The following is a 26,659-nucleotide window of genomic DNA, read 5'->3' as shown; positions in this document are numbered from 1 at the left end:
TGTTCTAGTAAAATAAAACAGTCAATTAAAAACGCTTTGAAGCATATTCAAATGTATTGCGTGTACTATTCCAATTTAAATTTCAACAACAGCTGTTAAGAATTGTATTACTACTGTATTTTATATTGTTCAGAATGAGGAGCAGTCAGTTTTCCGAACGGTGAAATGGACATGAATGCAACCTCGTCTGTGACGTTTACGTCAGATCAGTAAAACGTTTAAAATGTGGACCGAACCACTAAAATGTACTTTTATTACATCACTAGTGTTATTTACATTGCGCTCAAACTATCGATTTTCGTGTAATTTGATTAAAGATTGATGCATGACAGGTTGGCGGAAGGTTTGTCAACTTAAAAGTCTACAGCGCCACCTTCCGGGTCTAATGAGTTTCACTGGTCATCTTTAAATAATGGCGTCAATGTCACTTTTCTGTTTTGGGCACGTACTGGAATGGCTTTATATTTAAATTAAATGAACGTCAATTACATTTGTGACGTCAGCTCATACGTGGGCTTAATTGTTTGACTTTTAAAAATATTTAACCTTACATACAAGCTTGGTAATAATTATTATTCCACCCATATATATATATAATAAATAAAAGTAAAAACCCAGCTGTGTATTTGGAGCAGTCATGGAGGAGAACAGCTGTATTTTCTAAAGAAAATGTCAGTTTACTGGCACAAAAGAAGTGACAAAAATGTCAAAATATTTTTGTAAAAATCTATATTCCATAACAAAACAGGTACACTTCTGCAATCTTTTAATGAAACATGAGTGGACACGACTATTAATATCTCAGTTGGAAGTTACACATGACCTGAATATTGCTGTGTGAATGGGACAATAACACACAAGACTCCATTTCACTGTAGATTGCTGTTATTCATGTCACAGATACAATCATATCATAAAACAAGAATAGCAACTCATTGTTGTCGACTTTGCACCATAGTAACACAACTTACCTGATCTACATGATACAATACAACCATCTTTTCTTTCCTGCCTCAGTAACTAAAGCGCCACACACCGTCCGCCGTCCCGTCCCCCCCACACAGTTAAAACATTAACGGCACATCCGTACTGGATCCCCAAGTTCACAAAAGGTGACGTGACAGCACAAGGCTGGCTTGGGGGGGGTGGGGTGTGTGGATCGTGGGATGCCAATGAACTCGGTACACGTCCTGCTCTGGACCCTTTTTTCGGTTCCTAGATAAGAAAAAGGGTATCTACAGCACAACGGAGGTCCCCTTTTGGTCACAGCTGGGAATGTGATGGGAGCATCCTCAATATGAGTTGAGTGGAGGAGGATAGTGGGCCTTAAAGTAAGAGTGATGATTGCCATCCAGACAGTGGCTACAGTGGAGGACTGAGGAGAAAGATTGAAGTTCTTGTTGATGGGAAAAGAAAACATGGGTGCAAACCTGCTCTTTCATGACAAAAAAAAAAAAGTAGCAACATAAATTCATCAATAATTGTATACATAAAGGTAAAAATAAATGAGGAATAGTGAAGCACTTTCCGACAGGGACTAAGTGGGGGGTTCAGAGTCAATCCTCTGAGCTGGATGACGAGTCAGAGTCCTTCTGCGTGAGGATGACATCGTCCAATAGGGCCTCCTGATCCGAGCTGTCATAGTCTCCTTGGGAAAGGCTGTCGCCGGCCTCTATTTTTACATCGAAGTCTGGGCTGGTGAGGAAGTGTTGGGAAGTCTCCAGGTCCTCCTCGTCCATCATGTACGCTCCATCCGAGACCAGGGTCTCCTCCTCTACGCCTTCTAGGTAGGGGTTTTCAGGAGTGGGCTCTGGAGTGTGTTGGTGGTGGTGATGGTGGTGATGGTGGTGGTGGTGATGGCGGTGGCGGCTTTTCTTCGGGATCTCTGTGTACTCGTTGAGTAGTCGGTGGAAGAACGCTTCGGGTAAAAAGCCCTGGAAGAGCAGAACGGTGAAAGAAAAGGTGACAAGTCTTTTCCACACACACACCGATTATGCTAGTGGAATTAGGCTCCTACGTCACCGAGTGACAAGGCTCCAAAGCAAATAGTCGTCCCTCGTAATATTGCGGTTCCATTATCACTCCCTCACTATGTCATTTTTTTTTGCAGAAATTAATTAGTCAAAACATATTGAAATACAAGTGATATGTAGTATTCTGCCCACTAGGTGATACAGTGGGAGAAGGGGGGGGGGGACCCTCCCAACTTGTGTGGAAGTGGTAGATTTTCTAACCCCGGTCTTCCCCGCATGCTAACAACTCGACCACTTCCTGCTTTCCCAATATAGTCTTAAGGTTTGTTTGTTTTTTTAAATGTTTTTTATTAATTTAATAATTAATTTTATATATTTATATATTTTTTTATATATATTTAAATATTTTATTTTGTATTTTTTATTTTGTATTTTTTATTTTGTATTTTTTTATATATTTAATAATATTTCTTTATATTTAATAATTTAATAAGCAAAGCTTATTAAATCCTACCCCTCCATCTGGTACTTTTACAATCAGTAACTGTTACATTTGTTCACTTCCTGCTTTCCTAATATAGTTTAAGGTTTGTTTGTTTTTTTTAATGTTTTTTTATTTTTTATTATTTTGTATTTATTTTATTTATTATATATATATTTAATAATATTTCTTTAGATTTAATAATTTAATAAGCAAAGCTTATTAAGCATTATGACACCCTCACTATGTCATTTTTTTTTTGCAGAAATTAATTAGTCAAAACATTTTGAAATACAAGTGATATGTAGTATTCTGTCCACTAGGTGATACAGTGGGAGAGGGGAAAAAAAAAAAAAAAAACTCCCAACTTGTGTGGAAGTGGTAGATTTTCTAACCCCGGTCTTCACCCGCATGCTAACAACTCGACCATCGTGCGGAACCAACCTCAATAAACGAGTGACAACCGTATCGGCGTTGCAGGACATACCGAGTTCCGAACTGTTTCCGACCAATCCGGCATGACGACGAAATCAGGATTTTCCTCCAGATATTCTCGGAGGTCTTGCAGCATCGGACAGAACGCTGCTCCAATCTTAAATGTGGGGTTAAAAAAAAAAAACAAAAAAAAACTTTATTTATGCAACAAATGTTGCAGTGCCAGCATGTCGTCTCTGTCTCACCTTTTTTCCAGTCCTCATGTTAATAAGTTTGACCTTCTCGTTGCCCGTCAGGACTTTATCTGCCCTCCTCCTCCTCTTCCGTTTGCTCCTGTTTACGAGAAGCTACAACCACAAGACGTTTGACGTCAGAAAACGTCGACATTGACATTGCAGCCCTGATAAGCGTTCGTACCTCCAGCATGTCTCCTTCTACTTCATAATCTGGGTTCTCTTTGAGCCAGGTGGGCGGGTCCCGGCGCCGAGGTATACGTTCCAGTGGATCAAGGAGTCCATCTGGGTCTGATAACTAGAGCAGAGGCAGACAGCAGGAAGTCAGTAAACTAGATAAGGTGCGGTTGTTGCTGCAGCCCCATTCGGGTACCTCTTGGTCCTTGCGTCGCTTGCGACTGCTCTCGCCTCCCGATCCGTTGGGCATCAGCGCCTGCTTGGAGAAGGTCAGCTTCAGACCCTCCTCCTGGGAAAAACAGGAGACAGAGCTCTGATATACACCACGGCTTGGTAATGGTAATGGTTTTATTTCATTTGAACATGCATCAGATTGCAATTGAATGCATCACATAATCAGTTCACAGTTCCACATGTCCAAAAGGAGTAGGAAGAAGCAAAGCTTATTAAATCCTACCCCTCCATCTGGTACTTTTACAATCAGTAACTGTTACATTTGTTCACTTCCTGCTTTCCTAATATAGTTTAAGGTTTTGTTTTTTTTTCTCTAATAATGTACCTAAGTACCTAAGTAGGAGGTGATATGACCATACAATGACATAATGGGTACCATAGTGTCAATATATTTTTTTAAATGTTTTTTATTTTTTCATTATTTTTAATTTTACTTTGTATTTTTTTAAATTTTACTTTGTATTTTTTTATTTATTTTATTTATTATATATTTAATAATATTTCTTTATATTTAATAATTTAATAAGCAAATCTTATTAAATCCTCCCCCTCCATCTGGTACTTTTACAATCAGTAACTGTTACATTTGTTCACTTCCTGCTTTCCTAATGTAGTTTAACGTTTGTTTGTTTTTTAAATGTTTTTTAATTTTTTATTATTTTTAATTTTATTTTGTATTTTTTTATTTTATTTTGTATTTTTTGTTTTATTTATTATATATATTTAATAATATTTCTTTATATTTAATAATTTAAGAAGCAAATCTTATTAAATCCTACCCCTCCATCTGGTACTTTTACAATCAGCAACTGTTACATTTGTTCACTTCCTGCTTTCCAGAATACAGTTTAAGGTTTTTTTTAATTTTTATTTTATTTTTTTAATAATCTACCTCGTACCGAAGTACGAGGTGATATGACCATCCAATGACATATGATGATTCCCAACTGGTTTGGATGCGGGATCCACCACTATCCCCCCCCCCCCCACCTCCAAATTGCAAATTTTTTTCCACTCACTCCAACAATGGAAGAAAAAGACTTGACTTTTTCCATATGCGTCCCTCAATGGACAAAGTTATGACAGATATTTACAACTGTGTGTCGGATGGATGGCACATTAAGTCCGCTTGATGTTTTTCCCCTTCAGATAAGATAAGATAAGCCTTTAGTCCAACAAGGCGAGGCACCATGCGACCAGCACGGACAAGAACATGAGGTCCATTCCGAATAACGATGAACAGCGTTCCACACACACACACACACACACACACACACACAAAAGACGCAACAACAATTTTACCTTGAGGAGCTTGACTGTGAATTCTCCATCCTCTCCTTCTCCTCCAGACATGCCGATGGGCTTGCGGGCCGCGCGAGCGTAGGCCATCTCGTCTCCTGCCAGTTCCGAGTTTGCGTTGAGATGAGCCTCGGAGACGTAACGCCGCCCCGATGGCCACTGTCCGGTCAGCACCAGCGTACACAAACTGTCCAGACGGTTGATCAGCACACGGTCCTGAATTGAAATGAGAGATGCATCCATCCATTTTTTTAATTAAATAATTGAACATAAATTGATTAATTTTTAAGTTATTAAGTTTTTTTTTCATTTTACTCACCTTGGGCCAGTCTACTCTTATTGGATCAGAAGGTGGAATGCCATCTTGAGACAAGGTCATGGAGATTAAACTGTTATCTTCATCACACGTCTTCATGCCTGCTAAGAAAACAAAGACTTTTGTCTTTGGAGCGGCAAAAAAAACCACTATGCTAAAATCGAATGCTAACTCACCTCCATCCACCTCTTCATCACTATCTCCGCTGTCGTCACTGCTGCCCGATCGATCAGACGACGACGACCCCGAGTCCGAATCGGAATCCGAATCGGAGCCGCCTTCTTCGCCTTTGCTCCCTCCCTTGGCCTTGTTCTTCTTGAAGCTCCAGGTCTGCGCCTGTGCCTTGGCGTCATGGAGACCCAAAGGCGTACTCTGCAGATTAGCACCGATTTCCCCCCCGAGCAACCTAATATCCTCTTCTTGGCCTTCCTCCTTCCCACCGGACACCTCCCCGTCAGACTTGGGCTGGCCGAGGTGCATGATGGGCTGCGGCGGCGGCTGAGGCGGAAGCGCGGCTTGCTGGTTCTGAATGAATTCATCTCGGGCCGCGCTGAAAGTGAACTGAGGGTCGGAGAAGATTGAGAGCTCGGTGCGGCTGACACCGTGGAGCGCCGTGCCCAGCATGAGCTGGCGGTCATGGTCGGGTATGTTCCACCAGGTGGGCAACTCGGAGCTGGGCGGGGCCAGTGGCAGACGCTCTTCCAGGGAAGGGTGGGGGAGGACTCGCTCACGAAGGCGCCGGAGGAGGCTAATGCGGTAAAGTGTCCGGGAAGCACGTTCCTCTGTGATGGGCGCCACAGTCTGGGGACCCGATGACGTATCTGGGAATTGAACCAACATCATAAGTAATGGACTACTACATGACTATGTAATATAATCACATCAGTATCGCAAAACGACAGTAGTTACCTTCATCACGGCTAGGACGGAGGTGGCACACTCTCCGGCACATAATTACAAAAGAACGGAAGTACCGACTAAGGCTTTCGTCGGTTTTTTTATCCAGACGGGCAAAAGTACGAAATCGGTTCCAGTCAAAATCTGGATCTTCGCCGTCAGGAAGGCCCGGCTCCTTTTTCATCCGTTCCACGCCGAAGGTCGACACTACACGATAGAAATCACATTCTTCCCTGCGTGTCCACCTGCAGACATAATGGTAATGGTAGTATTTCATTTGAACATGCATCAGATTACAATTGAATGCATCACATAATCAGTTCACAGTTCCACATGTCCAAAAAGAGTAGGAAGAAGCAAAGCTTATTAAATCCTACCCCTCCGTCTGGTACTTTTACAATCAGTAACTGTTACATTTGTTCACTTCCTGCTTTCCATAATACATTTTTTTCTCTTTTTAAACATGTAAAGCACTTTGTGCTACATTCTATGTATGAAAAGTGCTCTACAAATAAAGTTTGATTGATTGATGGGCGGCACGGCGGTCGTGTGGTTAGTGCGCAGCTAGGAGACCAGGGTTCAATTCCACCCTTGGCCATCTCTGTGTGGAGTTTGCATGGTCTCCCCGTACATGCGTGGGTTTTCCGGGTACTCCGGTTTCCTCCCACATTCCAAAAACATGCTAGGTTAATTAGCAACTCCAAATTGTCCATAGGTATGAATGTGAGTGTGAATGGTTGTTTGTCTATATGTGCCCTGTGATTGTCTGGCCACCAGCCCAGGGTGTACACCGCCTCTTGCCCGAAGACAGCTGGGATAGGCTCCAGCACCCCCGCGACCCTCGTGAGGAAAAGCAGTAGAAAATGAATGAATGAATGAGTTCTCCTATTTTGTGTGGAAGTGGTAACTTTTTTGCTTCTTATTTTGTCTTTCCCCACCCCAGGCCATCTCTGTGTGGAGTTTGCATGTTCCCCCCATGCATGCGTGGGTTTTCTCCGGGTACTCCGGTTTCCTCCCACATTCCAAAAACATGCTAGGTTAATTAGCGACTCCAAATTGTCCATAGGTATGAATGTGAGTGTGAATGGTTGTTTGTCTATATGTGCCCTGTGATTGGCTGGCCACCAGTCAGGGGGGTACCCCGCCTCTCGCCCAAAGACAGCTGGGATAGGCTCCAGCACCCCCGCAACCCTCGCAGTAGAAAATGAATGAATGAATGAGTTCTCCTATTTTGTGTGGAAGTGGTAACTTTTTTGCTTCTTATTTTGTCTTTCCCCACCCCAGGCCATCTCTGTGTGGAGTTTGCATGTTCCCCCCATGCATGCGTGGGTTTTCTCCGGGTACTCCGGTTTCCTCCCACATGCCAAAAACATGCTAGGTTAATTAGCAACTCCAAATTGTCCATAGGTATGAATGTGAGTGTGAATGGTTGTTTGTCTATATGTGCCCTGTGATTGGCTGGCCACCAGTCAGGGGGGTACCCCGCCTCTCGCCCAAAGACAGCTGGGATAGGCTCCAGCACCCCGGCGACCCTCGTGAGGAAAAGCAGTAGAAAATGAACAAATGAATTCTCCTATTTTGTGTGGAAGTGGTAACTTTTTTGCTTCTTATTTTGTCTTTCCCCACCCCAGGCCATCTCTGTGTGGAGTTTGCATGTTCCAGTAGATGCAGCGAATACCCAAATTCGTACACCAAAACCCCTATAAAAACAAACGATCATACCTCTGTTGACGTTCTTGCCGTGCGATCTCCTTCAGCTTACTGGCTTGCTCACACCTCCTTCGCCTGCGGTCGCCCTTTGCCTCAGCTTCAAGTTTCAGCTGCTCTTGCCTGTAACTGCGCTGGTACGCCGTGATCAAGCGCCGCAGCCGCGCCGTCAGCGACGAGCTCGACGGCCAATCGCATCCGCTCTGGTTCGGGTTAGGTACGCTGTCTGTGATCGCTGGGATGGCCTTGTCCACCACTGTAATCTCCTCCTCTGCTTTCATGCCGTCAGGCTAGAAGACGAAGAGCGAAATTACGTTATTTGCTAAAATCGCTGTAAACGACAAAAGGTGCTCCGAAGCATACCTCCTCGTAAGAATCTTTGGGGAGTCTTGATGCTGGCTTGAACTCGGGGTCCTCAGAGTATTTATCATAATCCCCTCTGTAAGAAGTAAACACGTAATACGCAGGTGAGACACCAAAACGTTCATTCATGTGCGTGTGAGAACGTAAAATATCGTGGAGAGGGACAATAGCCACGTTTACATGAGTAAACACCGTATTATGCTAGTCATTTAAACCCTTCCATGGTATGTTTTCATGGAATCATAAAGCGACTGTAACACAAAAAGCCCCATTACAGAAGTATTTTTACTTACTAGGTGTCAGTAACGTTACATTGATGGCACAATGAGCCACTGCAGGAAGTCAATAATAATAATGACTAACGTCTGAGATGTGCTGTTTTCTATTATGACGTCTACCATATTGGGTAATACAAATGTAACAGAGTACAGGAGTGTTATTTCATGTTCAGAAGTCTCTAATAATGCTAAAAAACTGCATTAAAACAGATTTTCAATGCTCTGTGAAAATGTAATAATATATATATAATATATATTGATAATATATTACAGTAAAGTCTCGTTATATCGATATCGGTTATAACGAATTACTGCTTATTACAATACTATTTTCATTTCCCAGCAAATTTCTAGTCTTTTATGATATATTAGTATTAGTTCAGTTAGTACGATACCCGGTTATTATGATAATCCGGTTACTAGGATGCCCTTTTCATCTCCCGCCAGCCAATTTGGTCTGCTTATATCGATACAAAAGCAGCTTAAATCAATCTTTGCTTAAGGATTTCAATACCAAAAAAGAACACAGCGAACGGCTGCTTCCAGTCAACTTTATTTTTCACACTTCCACCACCAGAGCGCAGCACACACACACCGATTCCCGCACTTCCTGGTTCACAGGTCATGCTCAACCCACCCCACATAGCTGGCCAAACACATGCCTGCAACAGAAGAACCAACTGCGTTTGTGGTTTCTCTCGTGTGTATAGATTCTATACAGGCATGCTTGTTTTATACTATAGAACCATGTCGAGTGCATTATTGCCCACTTTTAATGCAGTTCGGCGCAGGATCGGATATATGGATAGTCCGGTTATATCGTTATTTTTTCCGACTCCCGAGAATATCGATATAATGAGACTTTACTGTATATTATATTATATTAATAATAATATATCCTACTTGGGGGAAATTCATTTATCACATATGGGTCTAGAATAGGGGTGTGTATTAGCAAGAATCTGGCGATACGATACGTATCACGATACTAGGCTCACGATATATATTACGATACTTTTAACAAGATGATATTTTTTTTTGTTTTTCTTGTAGTTCAAGATTATTTCCTGGAAAAACTGAATTACACCAGCAATATGCACTTACTAAATACATTTTTATTCGATTAGAATAGTATGTTATGCTGTATCACAAACTTTCCTTTGTAAACAATTAAAGTGTAGCATTTGGATAAATAAAGCTTTAACATATAGCTTTAAATTTACAAAAAAAAAAAAAACGCAACGAAAAAAATGCAGAGTGTACACTCCCTGACTTATCCACCATCACAAGAGTATTTTTGTTGAACAAAGTAACTAACATCAGTCAAAAGTCAATTTAGGATGCTTGAAATATCATTATTTTTGTTAAATAATGGTTATCAATTTGAAAAATAAAATACCTGCAATATCACAGTACTACTTTTGTAGTATACAAAAAAAAAAAACCTTCGCATTGCTTGCTAGCGGCTGATTCCTCATGGTGTCTCGCTAAGTGGACTCGCAGATTTGTCGTGTTTCTCGAATACTTCATGACACAATTTCCAAACGGCATAGGTTTTTGTCGATTTCTGCAGACGTTTCACTCGTGAATCTCGTTCAACGTCCTTGCCTAATTGACTACGTAAGTGTGGGGGCTGCCACAAATAAATGAATGTATGGGAAACACTGGTATGACTCACTCATCTCCCAGCTCCCCATCACCGGTATGTTGCTCGGCGTCGATAGCCTTGTCATCGGGGCGACCAACCCTCTCCAAGAAGCACAGGCGTGAATCCGCACGCATGGTCGTGTACATCTCATAACCTGGTAACGGCGTGCCGTTAAAGAAACTTGTTAAAACATACCATTCAGTTCATATGAACGGATTGGATGCTGAATATGAATTTTCTTACCGTGTTTGAACACACCGGCCAGCAGAGAGCGGTCAGCCTCCGCATCCCACCATCCGGCAGGCACTTCTTGCTGCTCCATCTCTGGTATCCAAATATCAACATCCCTGCGAAACAGTAAGGATAATTCATAATGCCGCCTACAGAGAACATACTAACTCCTTATTTCTAAAATCACACATACTTCAACTTGCTGATGAACAGTTAAAATAATGCATAAGGCTAAAAATAACCAATTAGCTAAAAATGTCATCCAGTACTTCTCTACAAGAGAGGAGAAATATGATCTCAGGGAAGAACTACATTTAAATAAAACACTTATATGCTAGGACTACGTTAAAAAGCCATAGCATTTCAGTATGTGGAATCAAACTATGGAATGGATTGAGTAAGGAACTCAAACAATGCACAACGATGAGCCAATTCAAGAAACAATACAAGCAGTTGATGTTTGCTAAATACAAGGATGAAGAGTATTGAACCAGTCATGATGTGCTATACATATCACTATATTGACACTTACTATGGTACCCATTATGTCATTGGATGGTCATATTCACCTCGTACTTCGGTATGTGACAAAAAAATGTAAAAAAAAAAATAATAAAATTTAAAAATTGTATGCAATTTTTAAAATTTAAATATTTTATACAATTTTTAAAATTTAAAAATCTTATAAAATGTTTTAATTTATTTTTTTTTAATTAAAATTTTTAAACAATTTTTAAATTACATTTTTTAAAATTAAAAATTTTATAAAATTTGCAATTTTATTTTTTGTAATTAAAAATTTTAAATTTGTATGCAATTTTTAAATGTAATTAAAAAAAAATACAAATTAAAAAAATAAAAACAAACTATGTTAGGAAAGCAGGAAGTGAACAAATGTAACAGTTCCTGATTGTAAAAGTACCAGATGGAGGGGTAGGATTTAATAAGATTTGCTTCTTCCTACTCCTTTTGGACATGTGGAACTGTGAACTGATTATGTGATGCATTCAATTGTAATCTGATGCATGTTCAAATGAAATAAAACCATTACCAAACAAAACAAAAAAAGCCCTTTACTTGCAATGGAGCGTTTCAATAGTAATAGTAATAGCAATTCAATCAGTGAATACCTGATGTCGGCCCCTTTCAGCACCGAGTCAGCGTGGTCACCAATCACCTCCTGCTTGAGATAGTAGAGCATACGCACCCTCAGCAACACCCTGGAGGAGGTATCAAAACATGTGTTAAAACATGACAATAACACACACACACTTTGAAAACAGTCCCACTAACTTGTTGCACTGGTGCTTGAGGTGTTTGCGGTAACTGTCGTCAAGCAGAAGGGTATCAGGATTGTACTTGCGGATCCACTCCACTTTCTGCACGTCAAACGTGCTCTGAGCTTTTACCCTCTTACCCTTCCTGCCCCTGGGGACGGGTATGGAAAGGCCTATGCAAGAAAGAAAGTTTGAAGTCATGGGAAAAAAAAAAAAAACCCATTTCCGTGGATGTATCAGTTATTTTTAGTGCGTCCTCCTACCGGAGTGGTTGAGCAGTGTTTGGGGTTCACGTCCGTTCTCCGGTGGTGTGATGAGTTCCCAGATAAAACTCTTGATGTTCTCATCGCCACGGTAGTGCAGGAGACAAAAGACCAGGATGACGCGGCAGATTGTTTCCACGTCGCGATCACTCAGCCGCCGCTTACATCTGGCGTGAGCCAAAATGTCCCTCCAGCGCCCCCAACTGGGAAAGAAAATGGACAAGATGTAATTCACGTGGAAGGGTCAATGATCATTTACTCACGGTGCAACTTAACCCTCCTCTTATGTTAGGGTCGGCAATGACATTTTCATTCATTCATTCATTCATTCATTCATTCTCTACCGCTTTTTCCTCACAAGGAAGGGAACATGCAAACTCCACACAGAGATGGCCTGGGGTGGGGAAAGACAAAATAAGCCAAAAAGTTACCACTTCCACACAAAATAGGAGGGGAACTCATTAACTCATTCATTTTCTACCGCTTTCCCTCACAAGGGTCGCAGGGGTGCTAGAGCCTATCCCAGCTGTCTTTGGGGCGAGAGGCGGGGTACACCCTGGACTGGTGGCCAGCCAATCATAGGGCACATATAGACAAACAACCATTCACACTCACATTCATACCTATGGACAATTTGGAGTCGCTAATTAACCTAGCATGTTTTTGGAATGTGGGAAGAAACCGGAGTACCCGGAGAAAACCCACGCATGCATGGGAGGAACATGCAAACTCCACACAGAGATGGCCTGGGGTGGGGAAAGACAAAATAAGAAGCCAAAAAGTTACCACTTCCACACAAAATAGGAGGAGAACTCATTCATTTATTCATTATCTACCACTTTTTCCTCACAAGGTTCGCAGGGGTGCTAGAGCCTATCCCAGCTGTCTTTGGGGCAAGAGGAGGGGTACACCCTGGACTGGTGGCCAGCCAATCACAGGGCACATACAGACAAACAACCATTCACACTCACATTCATACCTATGGACAATTTGGAGTCGCTAATTAACCTAGCATGTTTTTGGAATGTGGGAAGAAACCGGAGTACCCGGAGAAAACCCACGCATGCATGGGGGGAACATGCAAACTCCACACAGAGATGGCCTGGGGTGGGGAAAGACAAAATAAGCCAAAAAGTTACCACTTCCACACAAAATAGGAGGGGAACTCATTAACTCATTCATTTTCTACCGCTTTTCCTCACAAGGGTCGCGGGGGTGCTGGAGCCTATCCCAGCTGTCTTGGGGCGAGAGGCGGGGTACACCCTGGACTGGTGGCCAGCCAATCACAGGGCACATATAGACAAACAACCATTCACACTCACATTCATACCTATGGACAATTTGGAGTCGCTAATTAACCTAGCATGTTTTTGGAATGTGGGAAGAAACCGGAGTACCCGGAGAAAACCCACGCATGCATGGGGGGGAACATGCAAACTCCACACAGAGATGGCCTGGGGTGGGGAAAGACAAAATAAGCCAAAAAGTTACCACTTCCACACAAAATAGGAGGGGAACTCATTAACTCATTCATTTTCTACCGCTTTTCCTCACAAGGGTCGCGGGGGTGCTGAGCCTATCCCAGCTGTCTTGGGGCGAGAGGCGGGGTACACCCTGGACTGGTGGCCAGCCAATCATAGGGCACATATAGACAACCATTCACACTCACATTCATACCTATGGACAATTTGGAGTCGCTAATTAACCTAGCATGTTTTTGGAATGTGGGAAGAAACCGGAGTACCCGGAGAAAACCCACGCATGCATGGGGGGGAACATGCAAACTCCACACAGAGATGGCCTGGGGTGGGGAAAGACAAAATAAGAGCCAAAAAGTTACCACTTCCACACAAAATAGGAGGAGAACTCATTCATTTATTCATTATCTACCGCTTTTTCCTCACAAGGGTCGCAGGGGTGCTAGAGCCTATCCCAGCTGTCTTTGGGGCGAGAGGCGGGGTACACCCTGGACTGGTGGCCAGCCAATCACAGGGCACATATAGACAAACAACCATTCACACTCACATTCATACCTATGGACAATTTGGAGTCGCTAATTAACCTAGCATGTTTTTGGAATGTGGGAGGAAACCGGAAAACCCACACATGCACGGGAAGAACATGCAAACTCCATACAGAGATGGCCGAGGGTGGAATTGAACCCTGGTTTCCTAGCTGTGAGGTCTGCGCGCTAACCGCCGTGCCGCCCGTTTTACATTTTAATGCATAAAAAGAATCACATAACATTTGTTTATTGCATCAAGGCTTTTTGACTTTGTCAGGAAACTCTATTTCAACAAAATAAAACCAAAAAAATAATTTACTACATTTTAAAATGGTCTAGTTGAAATTATGACCACTGTATTGTTAGGGTCTGTTATAATAATATGACTATAAAGCAATATTTTGAGCCAAAACTGAAATCACAAGTGTACAATTAGCCAACACAATGACAACCAGCTCCTCTTGTCATCATGTATACTTCAGGGAATTCAGATTTTCTGGTTTTCCAGTATACCAGCAGAAAAACAAGGTCCAGACATGTGAGGGGAATTCACTCATTTGATTGGCTGATTTCACTTTTACAATTTGGATCATGGAAAGAATGGCAAGAAGTACAGTGAACCAAGATCTGGACCTGTTCTGCTTTTTGATTTCGGTTGATACTGAAGTTCTGTTGCTAAAAACAATAACTTTTTCTACCTTTTCTTGACATTAATATATATGGGTCAAAATTCACCCCAACACCATAGATGTTTCTTTAGTGATTAATACTAAAATGAGAAAATAAATTAATTGATTTAAGAGATATGTTCTATAGTTCTCAGTAATAGCCAAGTAACAAAATAATACAATTTATTAATATGATTCTTTTGAGGTTCATTTTACCATTTTTAAAAATGGAAATGGAGTATAGTGACAAAAAAAGGCCGACATGCCCACACCAAAAGTATTAAAACCAACATTTTCATGGATGAGATAACCTAAGAAGCTAACCAAGAAATGAGAAGCAAATTTAATGGTAACTTATTATTTTTTGTGTATTTTATAGCTGATTTAATTCATGGGTCAAAACCGACCTGCTAACATAAGAGATGATACCAGAAAGCTAACACAAGAGGAAGGTTAATAAAAAAAAAAATTGTCATTTTCTACGTACCCGTAAACAAGCAGATGCTTTTCCACCCGGAAACAGTCTGTGCGTCCGTAACCCACTCCGCTCTGACGATCGGAGCGTCGGGAAGAACGAGAGTGTCTGGAATTTGCAGGCGGGTACTCTTCGTCACTGTCCATGTCAGACAGCTCCCCGCCTTCTCCTCGCAAACTGGAATACTGTCGCGTCTGTTTGCGTACTCTCGGAGTGTCAATGACAAGTGTGTTCTAAGGAGAGACGAGTTATGAAATATTATTCTTAAAATCTGTGAAAAAAAATAAATAATCAGTTTACCTTCCGGTTGATGGTGTCCATGTCTATGTCAGCTTTCTTGGCCCACTTTTGCCAGAATTCAGGGTCGTCAAGGGCAATGTCGTTGCGGTTCTCAGAGGCCACAAAGCTGGCCTTGGAGAAGGTGGACCCCTTGCCCTCGCTCTCGATGGTGATGGTGGTGGCTCGTCGCTGGAGGATCTGGTCGATGTCTTCCTCACAGAAGCGACTGCCCTCGTCGTTCTCGTCCATGATGGCGGCGTATGCGCCCTTCCGGAGCAAGTCCTCGATCTCCTTCTTGGAAAACTGCTGGATCTGTCAGAAGTAACACAAAATCATTTAGATTGATGATGATTAATTATGGATGAAGAGTCTTGAACCAGTCATGATGTGCTATACCTATCACTATTTTGACGGTTACTATGGTAACAATTATGTCATTGGATGGTCATATCACCTCCTACTTCGGTACGTGACAAAAGAAAAACAAACAAAAAAAGCTTAAACTACATTAGGAAAGCAGGAAGTGAACAAATGTAACAGTTACTGATTGTAAAAGTACCAGATGGAGGGGTAGGATTTAATAAGATTTGCTTATTAAATTATTAAATATAAAGAAATATTATTAAATATATATAATAAATAAAATAAATTAAAAAATACAAAAAATAAAAAACAAAAACAAACCTTAAACTATATTAGGAAAGCAGGAAGTGAACAAATGTAACAGTTACTGATTTTAAAAGTACCAGATGGAGGAGTAGGATTTAATAAGATTTGCTTATTAAATTATTAAATATAAAGAAATATTATTAAATATATATAATAAATAAAATAAATAAAAAATACAAAAAATAAATAAAAAACAAAAACAAACCTTAAACTATATTAGGAAAGCAGGAAGTGAACAAATGTAACAGTTACTGATTGTAAAAGTACCAGATGGAGGGGTAGGATTTAATAAGATTTGCTTATTAAATTAATATAAAGAAATATTACATATATATAATAAATAAAATAAAATAACTAAATAAATACAAAATAAAATAAAACATAATAAAAAACATTTAAAAAACAAACAAACCTTAAACTATATTAGGAAAGCAGGAAGTGAACAAATTAACAGTTACTGATTGTAAAAGTACTAGATGGAGGGGTAGGATTTAATAAGCTTTGCTTCTTCCTACTCCTTTTGGACATGTGGAACTGTGAACTGATTATGTGATGCATTCAATTGTAATCTGATGCATGTTCAAATAAAACCATTACCATAATTATAATATTTTCATACAGAATAGAAAGCCTGCTTACAACCTAAATACGGTTAACATATTAGAGCTCTTTAGCCATCAAATAACCGCCAACTTCCGTGTTAACTCATGACACTTACTATATATATTATTCTACCGTCTTATGAATGCCTTTTGTGCTTAAATGCTTCATTAAAAGGGAAAGAAATAGATAAAAATTGCTTAAGCGTGCATATTATCAGACTAGCAATAGGTTGTATTCAGCAATAATTGCTATATTTTTGTTTTTTTTCTTACCCCATTGACATTGCTGTCTTTATTGCCGCTCATGCTTTGCAGAACGGCGCGATCAAGGCCGAGCTTCAGACTTGCTTTGTCGAGCATTTCCCTCTCGTACGAGTTCCTGGTGATCAGACGGTAGACCTTGACTGCCTTAGACTGGCCAATGCGATGACATCGGGCTTGTGCCTGGAAGAGGTGAGGGAAAAAATAAATATATAAATACAAATATGGTAATGGTTTTATTTGAACATGCATCAGATTACAATTGAGTGCATCACATAATCAGTTCACAGTTCCACATGTCCAAAAGGAGTAGGAAGAAGCAAAGCTTATTAAATCCTACCCCTCCATCTGGTACTTTTACAATCAGTAACTGTTACATTTGTTCACTTCCTGCTTTCCATAATACAGTTTAAGGTTTTTTTTAATAATGTATGTATATGATCCTTGTATTTAGCAAACATCAACTGCTTGTATTGTTTCTTGAATTGGCTCATCGTTGTGCATTGTTTGAGGGTCTTACTCAATCCATTCCATAGTTTGATTCCACATACTGAAATGCTATGGCTTTTTAACGTAGTCCTAGCATATAAGTGTTTTATTTAAATGTAGTTCTTCCCTGAGATCATATTTCTCCTCTCTTGTAGAGAAGTATTGGATTACATTTTTAGCTAATTGGTTATTTTTAGCCTTATGCATTATTTTAGCTGCTTGAAGATGAACTATATCAGCAAGTTGAAGTATTTGTGATTTTAGAAATAAGGAGTTAGTATGTTCTCTGTAGGCGGCATTATGAATTATCCTTACTGACCTTTTTTTGCAGTACATTTAGCGAGTGAAGATTGCTTTTATAGTTATTAGCCCATATTTCCACACAATAAGTAAGATATGGTAGAACCAGAGAGCAATAAAGAGTGTGGAGTGATTTTCTGATTGAGAACAAATTTTGCTTTGTTCAATATTGAAATATTTCTGGCCACCTTATGTTGTATATTTGTAATATAAATATTGTATGACTAAGGTGCCGGGCAAGTCAAGGCATCAATCTGCCAAACAGACGTACCTGCAGGTCATTTTGAGGGTTCCAGTCCGAGTCAAATATGACACATGTGTCAGCAGCAGTGAGGTTAATACCCAAGCCTCCAGCTCGGGTACACAGCAGAAAGACAAAGCGGTCCGAGTCGGGTTTGCTAAAGCGGTCGATGGCAGCCTGCCGCAAATTGCCACGCACTCTGCCGTCAATCCGCTCATAAAGGTATCTAGAAAAAAAAAAAAAAATACGATTAACACATGTAAACATGATACATCAGATGAGGAATAAAAATAGTAGTTTCCTACCTCTTGTTGATGAGGTAGTCCTCCAGAATGTCTAAGCAGCGCACCATCTGGGAGAAGATGAGTACTTTGTGGCCACCAGCTTTGAGACGTGGCAGCAGCTTGTCCAGCAAGACGAGCTTGCCCGCAGACCGAATCAGGGCCTGCAAATGGAAGTCTGGGGCCAGAGGGTCGTATACCATCCGTAACTCTGCTACGATCTTCTCCTCGGCACCTTGTTAAAGAAAATGACAGATTTTGTCATCAATGTGGGGAAAAAATGTGTTTATAAATGTACATACATGATTAAAAAAAACCAGTATTTTAAAGACACAGGCATGTTAACTCAACCAAAGACTGATTTCTATACGGTTTTCCCAACCCAAACACCCAATCCCGAAGACGTCTTTTAATTTTTTGGGGCACTAGAAGCAAAAAGAGGTGATGACGCAACTGCATAATAGAAGAGATCACGTTTAGTGTCGTTTTAAAAACTGTAAAAACTGCATATTCCCTTGTAAAAGTGCGTTCCAAAGCAAACAGGAAGTTGAACAGCATGGAGCCGTGTAGCATGCACAACGTTATTGTGACATTGAATGGCAATTTTAACGCATTCACACGTGTGCACACATGCACTTCACTTCCAAATGTGAGAATTATAAAAATAGCTATTTTCGTGAGAGTGAAATGTAAAATATATTATTTATTTTGAGGATGTGAAATGTCAACAATAAATCCAGATACGTTAAAAAACAAAACAAAACATAGCATTTCAGTATGTATGTATAAAAAAAAAATTTAAACTATATTAGGAAAGCAGGAAGTGAACAAATGTAACAGTTAATGATTGTAAAAGTACCAGATGGAGGGTCATTGTATTACATTGTATATAATGTCATTGTATGGTCATATCACCTCGTACTTCGGTACATTATTATAAAAAAAACAACAACCTTAAACTGTATTATGGAAAGCAGGAAGTGAACAAATATAACAGTTAATGATTGTAAAAGTACCAGATGGAGGGTCCTTGTATTACATTGTATGTAATGTCATTGTATGGTCATATCACCTCGTACTTCGGTACATTATTAAAAAAAAAACAACCTTAAACTGTATTATGGAAAGCAGGAAGTGAACAAATGTAACAGTTACTGATTGTAAAAGTACCAGATGGATGGGGTAGGATTTAATAAGCTTTGCTTTTATGTGATGCATTCAATTGTAATCTGATGCATGTTCAAATGAAAGAAAACCATTACCATTACCATATACGGCGCGTGTTAAATATGGAGGATATACTAGGAAGGGGAGTTGCACTACCGTTGATGAGGTAAGGGTGGTTGCAGCACTTGCGAAGCTCCATCATGGTGTTGAGCAGGTTGGGCACGTTGCTGTTACTGTTGGCTCCTAAACTGAGAAAACTGAAGTTCCGCTCCAGGATCGCCCGGTAGTACTTCTTCTGGACGTCGGTCAGCTCAACCTGAGAGGGTGGAGAAGACAAGAGTGATGTTAAAATGATGTTTTATGATGTAAAAATTAGCTTTAAGTTGCATTTATGTGCCCTTGTTATTGCATGAGGGTCACAGCTGTTTCACTCAAGTCATATGGGACACATAAACACTCACTGTTACATTCAATTTAGCATAAAGTACATTTATTACTCGGGATGCTCCGATAGCGTTATGTTGCCGATAGCGGTCTTCCATGAATGAGATTGGTCGATGCTTTTTTTTTTGAGTAATATAAAAACATGGGAAATAAATAATTCTTTATCAGCTCAAGATAAATAATGAGGTCATCGTTTGTCATTACATAAAATGTATAGTCTGAATTTAACATGTTTTTTTTACAGAAATTATAAATCGGAGCATCCCTATTTGTTACCATTTTTATACTAACCTCTATGATGGTCTCCTGTTTGGGCGCCAGATTCTTCTCAACATCCTCTTTGAGTCTTCGCAACATCATCGGCTTCAATATCGCCTGCAGCTTCTGAACCTAATGGTGCACAAAAAGGTTCAATTACACTTTTTAAAATGATCTATTTTGTAAATAAACAGGTCAGCATAACATTTTATAATAATCCCTAAATAAACCACAAAGCATGCTGGGTAAGTGTGTGGGGGGCATACCAGCAAGGCTTGTTGTTTATAGTATATTAGTGAGCACGGCTCCATTGCGCTACCCGCAATGAATTTTTGGTTGCACCGTGACTGAGGTAGACATTTGTGTTGAAAAGTTCCTGTTGTGTTGATGTCTGAGGAAAAATATCACGCTGATTCATAGCATATAATGAACAACTCTTGCTCTCTGTGCAACTCAAAATTCACCAATATGGGGCAGACTTTTCTACTAAAAAATGATTCCAATGGAATTATATTAAAGAAAAATGGGAAAAAGAGCTAAAAAAAAAAAAAAAAAAAAAAAAAAAACCATTACAGAAACTGAATGGTTGGGTATGATTATGACCCAAAACACCAAAACATCATCCAGGAAGAATATAATTAGATTTTTCATTACACCAGAAATTAAAGAAAAATATCTTAAAGTTACACAGCCATGTTGGCGTCAGTGTGGTACAGTCAAATGTCAACCATTCACATGTGTGTTTTGGTTCTGCCCAAATATCATTCATTTTTGGAAGGGGGTATGTAAAGTGTGACTTTTTCATGTGAGACATTGTATCTGGGCCACCTGGTGGGAGACTTTGTGTTAAGAGAAGATAGTATTGTATTTGTATAAAATCATGTCAGTAGCATGTAAAAAAAAAAAGCCATTACCAAAAAAAATGGCTTAATCCAAGACCCTCGGTACTGGAGGACTGGCTTTGTTGTTTATTGACACATAGATTGAGGACTGGTGAAGACATGTGTGGAGAAAAATGGGTGAAATGGACACTGTTCACAAACAGAAATTAAGGAAATGACTCAAATTGCACCATGACAGGGAATGTGGGTTAGCCAAATTGTGTGCTGTGTATGTCCAGTGCCCCCCCCAGCTTTTTTTAAGTGTGTTTGTATTGCTGTTGACGTTTTGTTAAAAAAAAAAAATAATAAAAAAAAAATAAATCATGTTGGTCGCATGTAAAAAAGCCATTACCAAAAAAAATGGCTTAATCCAAGACCCCCGGTACTGGAGGAGTGCCTTTGTGTGATGAACACAATACATGATATGGAACTATTGACACATAGATTGAGGACTGAAGAAGATGTGTGTGGAGAAAAATGGGTGAAATGGACACTGTTCACGGACAAAATCAAGGAAATGACTCAAATTGCACCATGACAGGGAATGTGGCATAGCCAAATTGTGTGCTGTGTATGTCCAGTGCCCCCTTTTTTTGTGTGTTTGTATTGCTGTTGACATTTTGTAAAAAAAAAAAAAAGAAATAAAAATAAAAAATCATGTTGGTTGCATGTAAAAAAGCCATTACCAAAAAAAATGGCTTAATCCAAGGCCCCCGTTATTTGTATTGCTGTTGACGTTTTGTAAAAAAATCAAAATAAAAAAATGATATGTTTCCCCCACATAGGAAAAAAAAGGTTTTGATCAAGAATTTGCAAATCCGTGGAGTCGGAATGTCGGAATCCACTACACTAGATCGTACCTGCTCCTCCGTTTTGAGGTCTCCAAATTCTCTGAGGAACTCAATCTCAGATGGGAACTGGGCAGGCTCCAGAAAATGAAGCAAACTGAAGAGTTCCTCCACGGTGTTCTGCAGAGGAGTGCCGGTCAACAACACCTTGTGTTCCTGGGGGGGACGACACACACCAAACGCAGGTGACTCCCGGGGTTAAGGAGACAAACGCATTATATTGGCATCTGCATTTTTTGCACTCGGGTCGACTAACCAGATCCAACATCTTCAAGCTGTCCAACAGCTTGCAGTTACGATTCTTGAGACGATGAGCCTCATCGATGATCACACAACGCCACGAGATCTCCCTCAGCTCCGGACAGTCGGACAAGATCATCTCAAACGTTGTGATCAAGGCGTCAAATTTGTATGCGCCTGGGATTAAATGTTCCTGCGCACGGAATGAAGCGCGTTAGAAACGTTCCGATGAAATCAAATCTTGTTACGCTATACCTTGTCATCTTTGCAGTACATCTCGTACTGCTGGATCATCTGTCTGCTGGCGAGGCTGCCATGGTACACGATGGCGTTCATGTTGGTCCACGTGGAGAATTCCCGTTCCCAGTTTGTAATGGTGGAAAGAGGAGCAATGACGAGGAAGGGGCCTTGGAGCCCCGCAGCATAGATCTCGGACAGGAGTGCGATGGACTGGATGGTCTTCCCTAGACCCATCTCGTCTGCCAGGATGCAGTTTTGCCTGAGGCCAGAGAAAGAGGAAGTATATTCTGCCTAAAATTGACTCATGAACTATGAATAAATCATATTAGTTATTTAAGTGTTGTCTAATTTGACATGGAGACTTTTAACATGGTCACTGAATGATTGGCTGAGCGTGAACGGGTTCAATGACATACCTGTTGTACCAGTTAAAGAGCAGCCAGTTGACGCCCTCCAGTTGGTACTCTCGAAGCGTGTTGCCGTTCTTGTACTCTCGGGTCTCCTCCAGCTTCTTCCACGAGCCGGCCGGGGGTCGGGACTGTGGAAGCGGAAAGCGTGACAAAATTCAATACCACGTTGCGACACTTTGTATTGTTCTTCAACTACTCCAGGCAGGTATATTCCACTTTTTTTTACTCATTATTGAAACTCAACAGGCGGCACGGCGGTCGAGTGATTAGCGCGCAGACCTCACAGCTAGGATCAGGACCAGGGTTCAATTCCACCCTCGGCCATCTCTGTGTAGGAGTTTGCATGTTCTCCCCCGTGCATGCGTGGGGTTTTCTCCGGGTACTCCGGTTTCCTCCCACATTCCAAAAACATGCTAGGTTAATTAGCGACTCCAAATTGTCCATAGGTATGAATTTGAGTGTGAATGGTTGTTTGTCTATATGTGCCCTGTGATTGGCTGGCCACCAGTCCAGGGTGTACATCGCCTCTCGCCCGTAGACAGCTGGGATGGGCTCCAGCACCCCCCCGCAACCCTCGTGAGGAAAAAGCGGTAGAAAATGAATGAATGAAACTCAACAGGCGGCACGGCGGTCAAGTGGTTAGCATGCATCCCTCACAGCTAGGATCAGGACCAGGGTTCAATTCCACCCTCGGCCATCTCTGTGTAGGAGTTTGCATGTTCTCCCCCGTGCATGCGTGGGTTTTTCTCCAGGTACTCCGGTTTCCTCCCACATTCCAAAAACATGCTAGCTTAATTAGCGACTCCAAATTGTCCATAGGTATGAATTTGAGTGTGAATGGTTGTTTGTCTATATGTGCCCTGTGATTGGCTGGCGACCAGTCCGGGGTGTGCCCGGGGTGTGCCCGGCCTCTCGCCCGGAGACCCCCTTGTGAGGATAAGCAGTAGAAAATGAATGAATGAAACTCAGCAGGCAGCACAGCGGTCGAGTGGTTAGCGCACAGAACATGCTAGGTTAATTAGCGACTCCAATTTGTCCATAGGTATGAATGTGAGTGTGAATGGTTGTTTGTCTATATGTGCCCTGTGATTGACTGGCGACCAGTCCGGGGTGTGCCCGGCCTCTCGCCCGGAGACAGCTGGGATGGGCTCCAGCACCGCCCCGCGACCCTCGTGAGGAAAACCTAGCATGTTTTTGGAATGTGGGAGGAAATCTGAGTACATGCAAAACATGCAAACTCCACACAGAGATGGCCGAGGGTGGAATTGAACCCTGGTCTCCTAGCTGTGAGGTCTGCGCGCTTCATTGTGTGACAGTTACATTTTACTTGTGTTATTTTTGTCTGTTTGTGATGCATGAGTAAGAGTGCTAATGTTATCCTGATTGTAATCAAAATTAAAATGTTAATAATTAACACCTCAGGCAAGTTGATGTTTGCCTCTGACGACTTTCAGTTCAAATAAAGCGTCAACAATTTAGGACAAATGAGAGGTGAAAATGAGTTTTCTATTATTAAACGGCAAATTATGGAGATTATAAAACATGTTTTGATCAAAAACCGGAATACGCGGAGATACACTGTGTTCTGTTTAGAGTCTCACCGTTCTCTTGAGACGGGGTTGCCGAGTTTGGATTTTGCTGAACTCCTCAACCTTCCCCTCGTCCACGTCCTCCTTCAGCTCCCAGGTGGCGTCTTCATACGGAAGGGAGCACCACTTGACCAAGTAGTACACCACATGCTCGAAGGGAGACGGGAGAGCAGTATGTCACTTTCCAAATATTTTCCGTTCTTTTCAGAATATTTAACAAAATAAAATAAAAATAATCTCTCTTCTAGAACCGTTTCTTCTACCTCGCCGTTGTCTTTGTCAACACTGTGGGAAACATCGAGAATCCTGTCCACTTCGACGTAGTCCGGGTTGAACAGCTCCTCCTCCTGTCAAGTACAGTAGTATCATCTCAATGCAACAACAGCAGCAGCAGCAGAACGGGTGGTACTCAAAAGCTCAAGTGCGCCCCCCCCACCACACCACACCACACTCACCTCTTGGAAGATATGCCTCATTTGTGCATGTTTGGTCTTGAACCTTTTGATCTTTTGATGGATCCTTTTGTCCTTCTCCAGCTGCTCCAAGCTGGCCCATTCACAGTGCAAATATGAACTAGGAAGAAGAAGAAGAAGAAGAAAGGGAGGATGTATTAGTGCAGGGGTCTCAAACTCAATTCACTTGGGGGGCCACTGGAGCTCGGGTCTGGGTGAGACTGGGCCGCATCAGGTTTTCCAAAAAAAACCCGCATTTATTAAAAACAAAAAAAATTAAAAAACCTTTGCTTTGGTTCCAATTTTCTACAAGAAAAGCTCTGATAAAACATTCCACTGTTCTCAAATATCTTACTTTTTATTTTTCTACACAAAATAAGATGAAAAATAAATAAACAAATCAAGAATAAAGAAAATCAATAAATCAGTAATAAATAAATAAAATAATAAAACGGCAAATAATAAAAACTTAAGAAACCACATATAGTTGGTGGGTAGACAAATGATTTTTTTCAGATTAAAATGAACAAAGCATTATTAGAGCCCTGTAGACATGACAAAACACGACTATAGTCACATTTATACACATTTATGTATATTTACAACATATTGCACAACTGCAGGGTCTTGAGACACATGCTAACTCGCAAACTAGAGAGCTAGCGACCTAAACGGTAGCCTTCAAGTTATTTCCTTTAAACTTAAATAGCCAAAAACTTACCACTTCCACACGGATAAGGAGGAAAACTATTAACAGTTATTTAACCTTTAACATGAACATTAATTAAACGTAATTCTTTTTTCTGGGTACATGATACCATACAGCATCCATATCAAACTTGCGCGGGGCCGCACTAACATCGGCTTGTGGGTTCACATCAAAACAAATGTAAAATATAGTCAACGACAGCACAACTGAACACAAAATAGTTTTTAAGTCGGTGTCAGTTTGAGGTCACCAAAAGATGACTGGACATTTTTTGGTAGGCAGCAAGTCTTCCAGATTTTGAAGCAGCAAAACTGATACAGACCACCACACTACCACCGCCATATTTTACTGTAGGTCTTTTTCCGAGTTCAACTTTTGTCTCGTCAGACCACAAAGTATTTTCTCCAAAGATCTTGGGGATCATCAAGATGTTTTCTGGCACAATTGAGACTTAATGTTCTTTTTGTTCAGCAGTGGTTTGGTCTTGGAACTCAGTGTCTTTCTTATGGTGGAGTCATGAACACTGACTAACTGAGGCAAGACCTGCACTTCTTAGGATGTTGTTTTGGGGTCTTTTGTGACTTCTTGGATGAGTCATCACTGTGCTCTTGGGGTCATTTTGGGAAGGTTCACCACTTTTCCATGTTTTGGTTATTTCTGGATAATGGCTCTCACTGTGGTTGGCTGGAGTCCCAAAGCTTTAGAAATGGCTTTATAATTTTTATTTCTTTCTCTCTCATTTGTTGCTGATTTTCTTTAGATCGACAAGATGTCTAGCTTTTCAGGATCTTTTGGTCTACTTCATTTTGTCATGTGATTTCTTCATTGACGATAGGTGAGACAGTAATCACGCCTGTGTATGGCTAGAGCAATTGAACTCAGTTATGGGATTTTTTAAAAATGATTTGAATAATAAAGCATTTTGTGTTCAGTTGTGTTGTCATAATATTTAAATTTGAAGACCTCAAACATTTAAGCGTGACAAACATGCAAAAAAATTCAGCACTTTCACCTCACTCGATATTAGATGCATTAATTTGTGTTTTTTTTTTACCTTAAGTATTTATTTTCACAATAATCACAATATTTCTGCAATAGATTTAGTTCTGCAGTGTAAGAAGTTATAAGACTTACTAGTTCTTGTATTTTACAAAGAATTCCTCAACATTGGTGTACTGCCCTGGGAAAACCTAGAAGAGAGTAGATGTCATAATATTACACACAAAAATAGGCAAGAAATATAAAATGAAAAGTAAACTTCATACTTCTTTCTTTGTTAGTCGCATAGAAAGGACTTTATCCACAATGGCAGCATCTTCCTCACTCGGGTTTTCCTGCA

The 26,659-nt window shown here is 40.7% G+C and overlaps 1 protein-coding gene across 1 annotated transcript in view; it reads right to left on the bottom strand.

Annotated features, from left to right (window-relative positions):
- Positions 1 to 661: 661 nt before the first annotated feature.
- The window catches only part of chd8 (chromodomain helicase DNA binding protein 8), a 35,537-nt gene continuing 9,539 nt past the window's right edge, over positions 662 to 26,659 (bottom strand). Inside the window, exons 8-39 of the mRNA XM_058069105.2 lie at positions 26,586 to 26,654; positions 26,455 to 26,510; positions 24,615 to 24,732; positions 24,423 to 24,506; positions 24,172 to 24,309; positions 22,577 to 22,698; positions 22,176 to 22,419; positions 21,937 to 22,113; positions 21,693 to 21,836; positions 19,985 to 20,083; positions 19,406 to 19,565; positions 18,107 to 18,317; positions 17,832 to 18,027; positions 16,784 to 16,954; positions 15,261 to 15,551; positions 14,973 to 15,193; positions 11,813 to 12,015; positions 11,566 to 11,722; positions 11,403 to 11,492; positions 10,285 to 10,388; positions 10,072 to 10,195; positions 8,116 to 8,191; positions 7,768 to 8,042; positions 6,058 to 6,290; positions 5,325 to 5,969; positions 5,152 to 5,252; positions 4,836 to 5,048; positions 3,496 to 3,588; positions 3,307 to 3,420; positions 3,135 to 3,236; positions 2,942 to 3,046; positions 662 to 1,934 (exon numbers count right to left, since the gene is read on the bottom strand). Of these exons, the coding sequence (XP_057925088.2) occupies positions 1,557 to 1,934; positions 2,942 to 3,046; positions 3,135 to 3,236; positions 3,307 to 3,420; positions 3,496 to 3,588; positions 4,836 to 5,048; positions 5,152 to 5,252; positions 5,325 to 5,969; positions 6,058 to 6,290; positions 7,768 to 8,042; positions 8,116 to 8,191; positions 10,072 to 10,195; positions 10,285 to 10,388; positions 11,403 to 11,492; positions 11,566 to 11,722; positions 11,813 to 12,015; positions 14,973 to 15,193; positions 15,261 to 15,551; positions 16,784 to 16,954; positions 17,832 to 18,027; positions 18,107 to 18,317; positions 19,406 to 19,565; positions 19,985 to 20,083; positions 21,693 to 21,836; positions 21,937 to 22,113; positions 22,176 to 22,419; positions 22,577 to 22,698; positions 24,172 to 24,309; positions 24,423 to 24,506; positions 24,615 to 24,732; positions 26,455 to 26,510; positions 26,586 to 26,654 (5,514 nt within the window). The 3' untranslated portion in view covers positions 662 to 1,556. The remainder of the gene's footprint in view (positions 1,935 to 2,941; positions 3,047 to 3,134; positions 3,237 to 3,306; positions 3,421 to 3,495; positions 3,589 to 4,835; positions 5,049 to 5,151; positions 5,253 to 5,324; positions 5,970 to 6,057; positions 6,291 to 7,767; positions 8,043 to 8,115; positions 8,192 to 10,071; positions 10,196 to 10,284; positions 10,389 to 11,402; positions 11,493 to 11,565; positions 11,723 to 11,812; positions 12,016 to 14,972; positions 15,194 to 15,260; positions 15,552 to 16,783; positions 16,955 to 17,831; positions 18,028 to 18,106; positions 18,318 to 19,405; positions 19,566 to 19,984; positions 20,084 to 21,692; positions 21,837 to 21,936; positions 22,114 to 22,175; positions 22,420 to 22,576; positions 22,699 to 24,171; positions 24,310 to 24,422; positions 24,507 to 24,614; positions 24,733 to 26,454; positions 26,511 to 26,585; positions 26,655 to 26,659) is intronic.

This window comes from Doryrhamphus excisus, linkage group LG6 (genome assembly GCF_037039965.1).
Source record: "Doryrhamphus excisus strain RoL-2023G ecotype Guam linkage group LG6, RoL_Dexc_Guam_v1.1, whole genome shotgun sequence".
NCBI classification, from domain to species: Eukaryota; Metazoa; Chordata; class Actinopteri; order Syngnathiformes; family Syngnathidae; genus Doryrhamphus; species Doryrhamphus excisus.
Note: the sequence above shows the minus strand (reverse complement) of the source record. Positions and strands in the feature narration are given on the sequence as shown.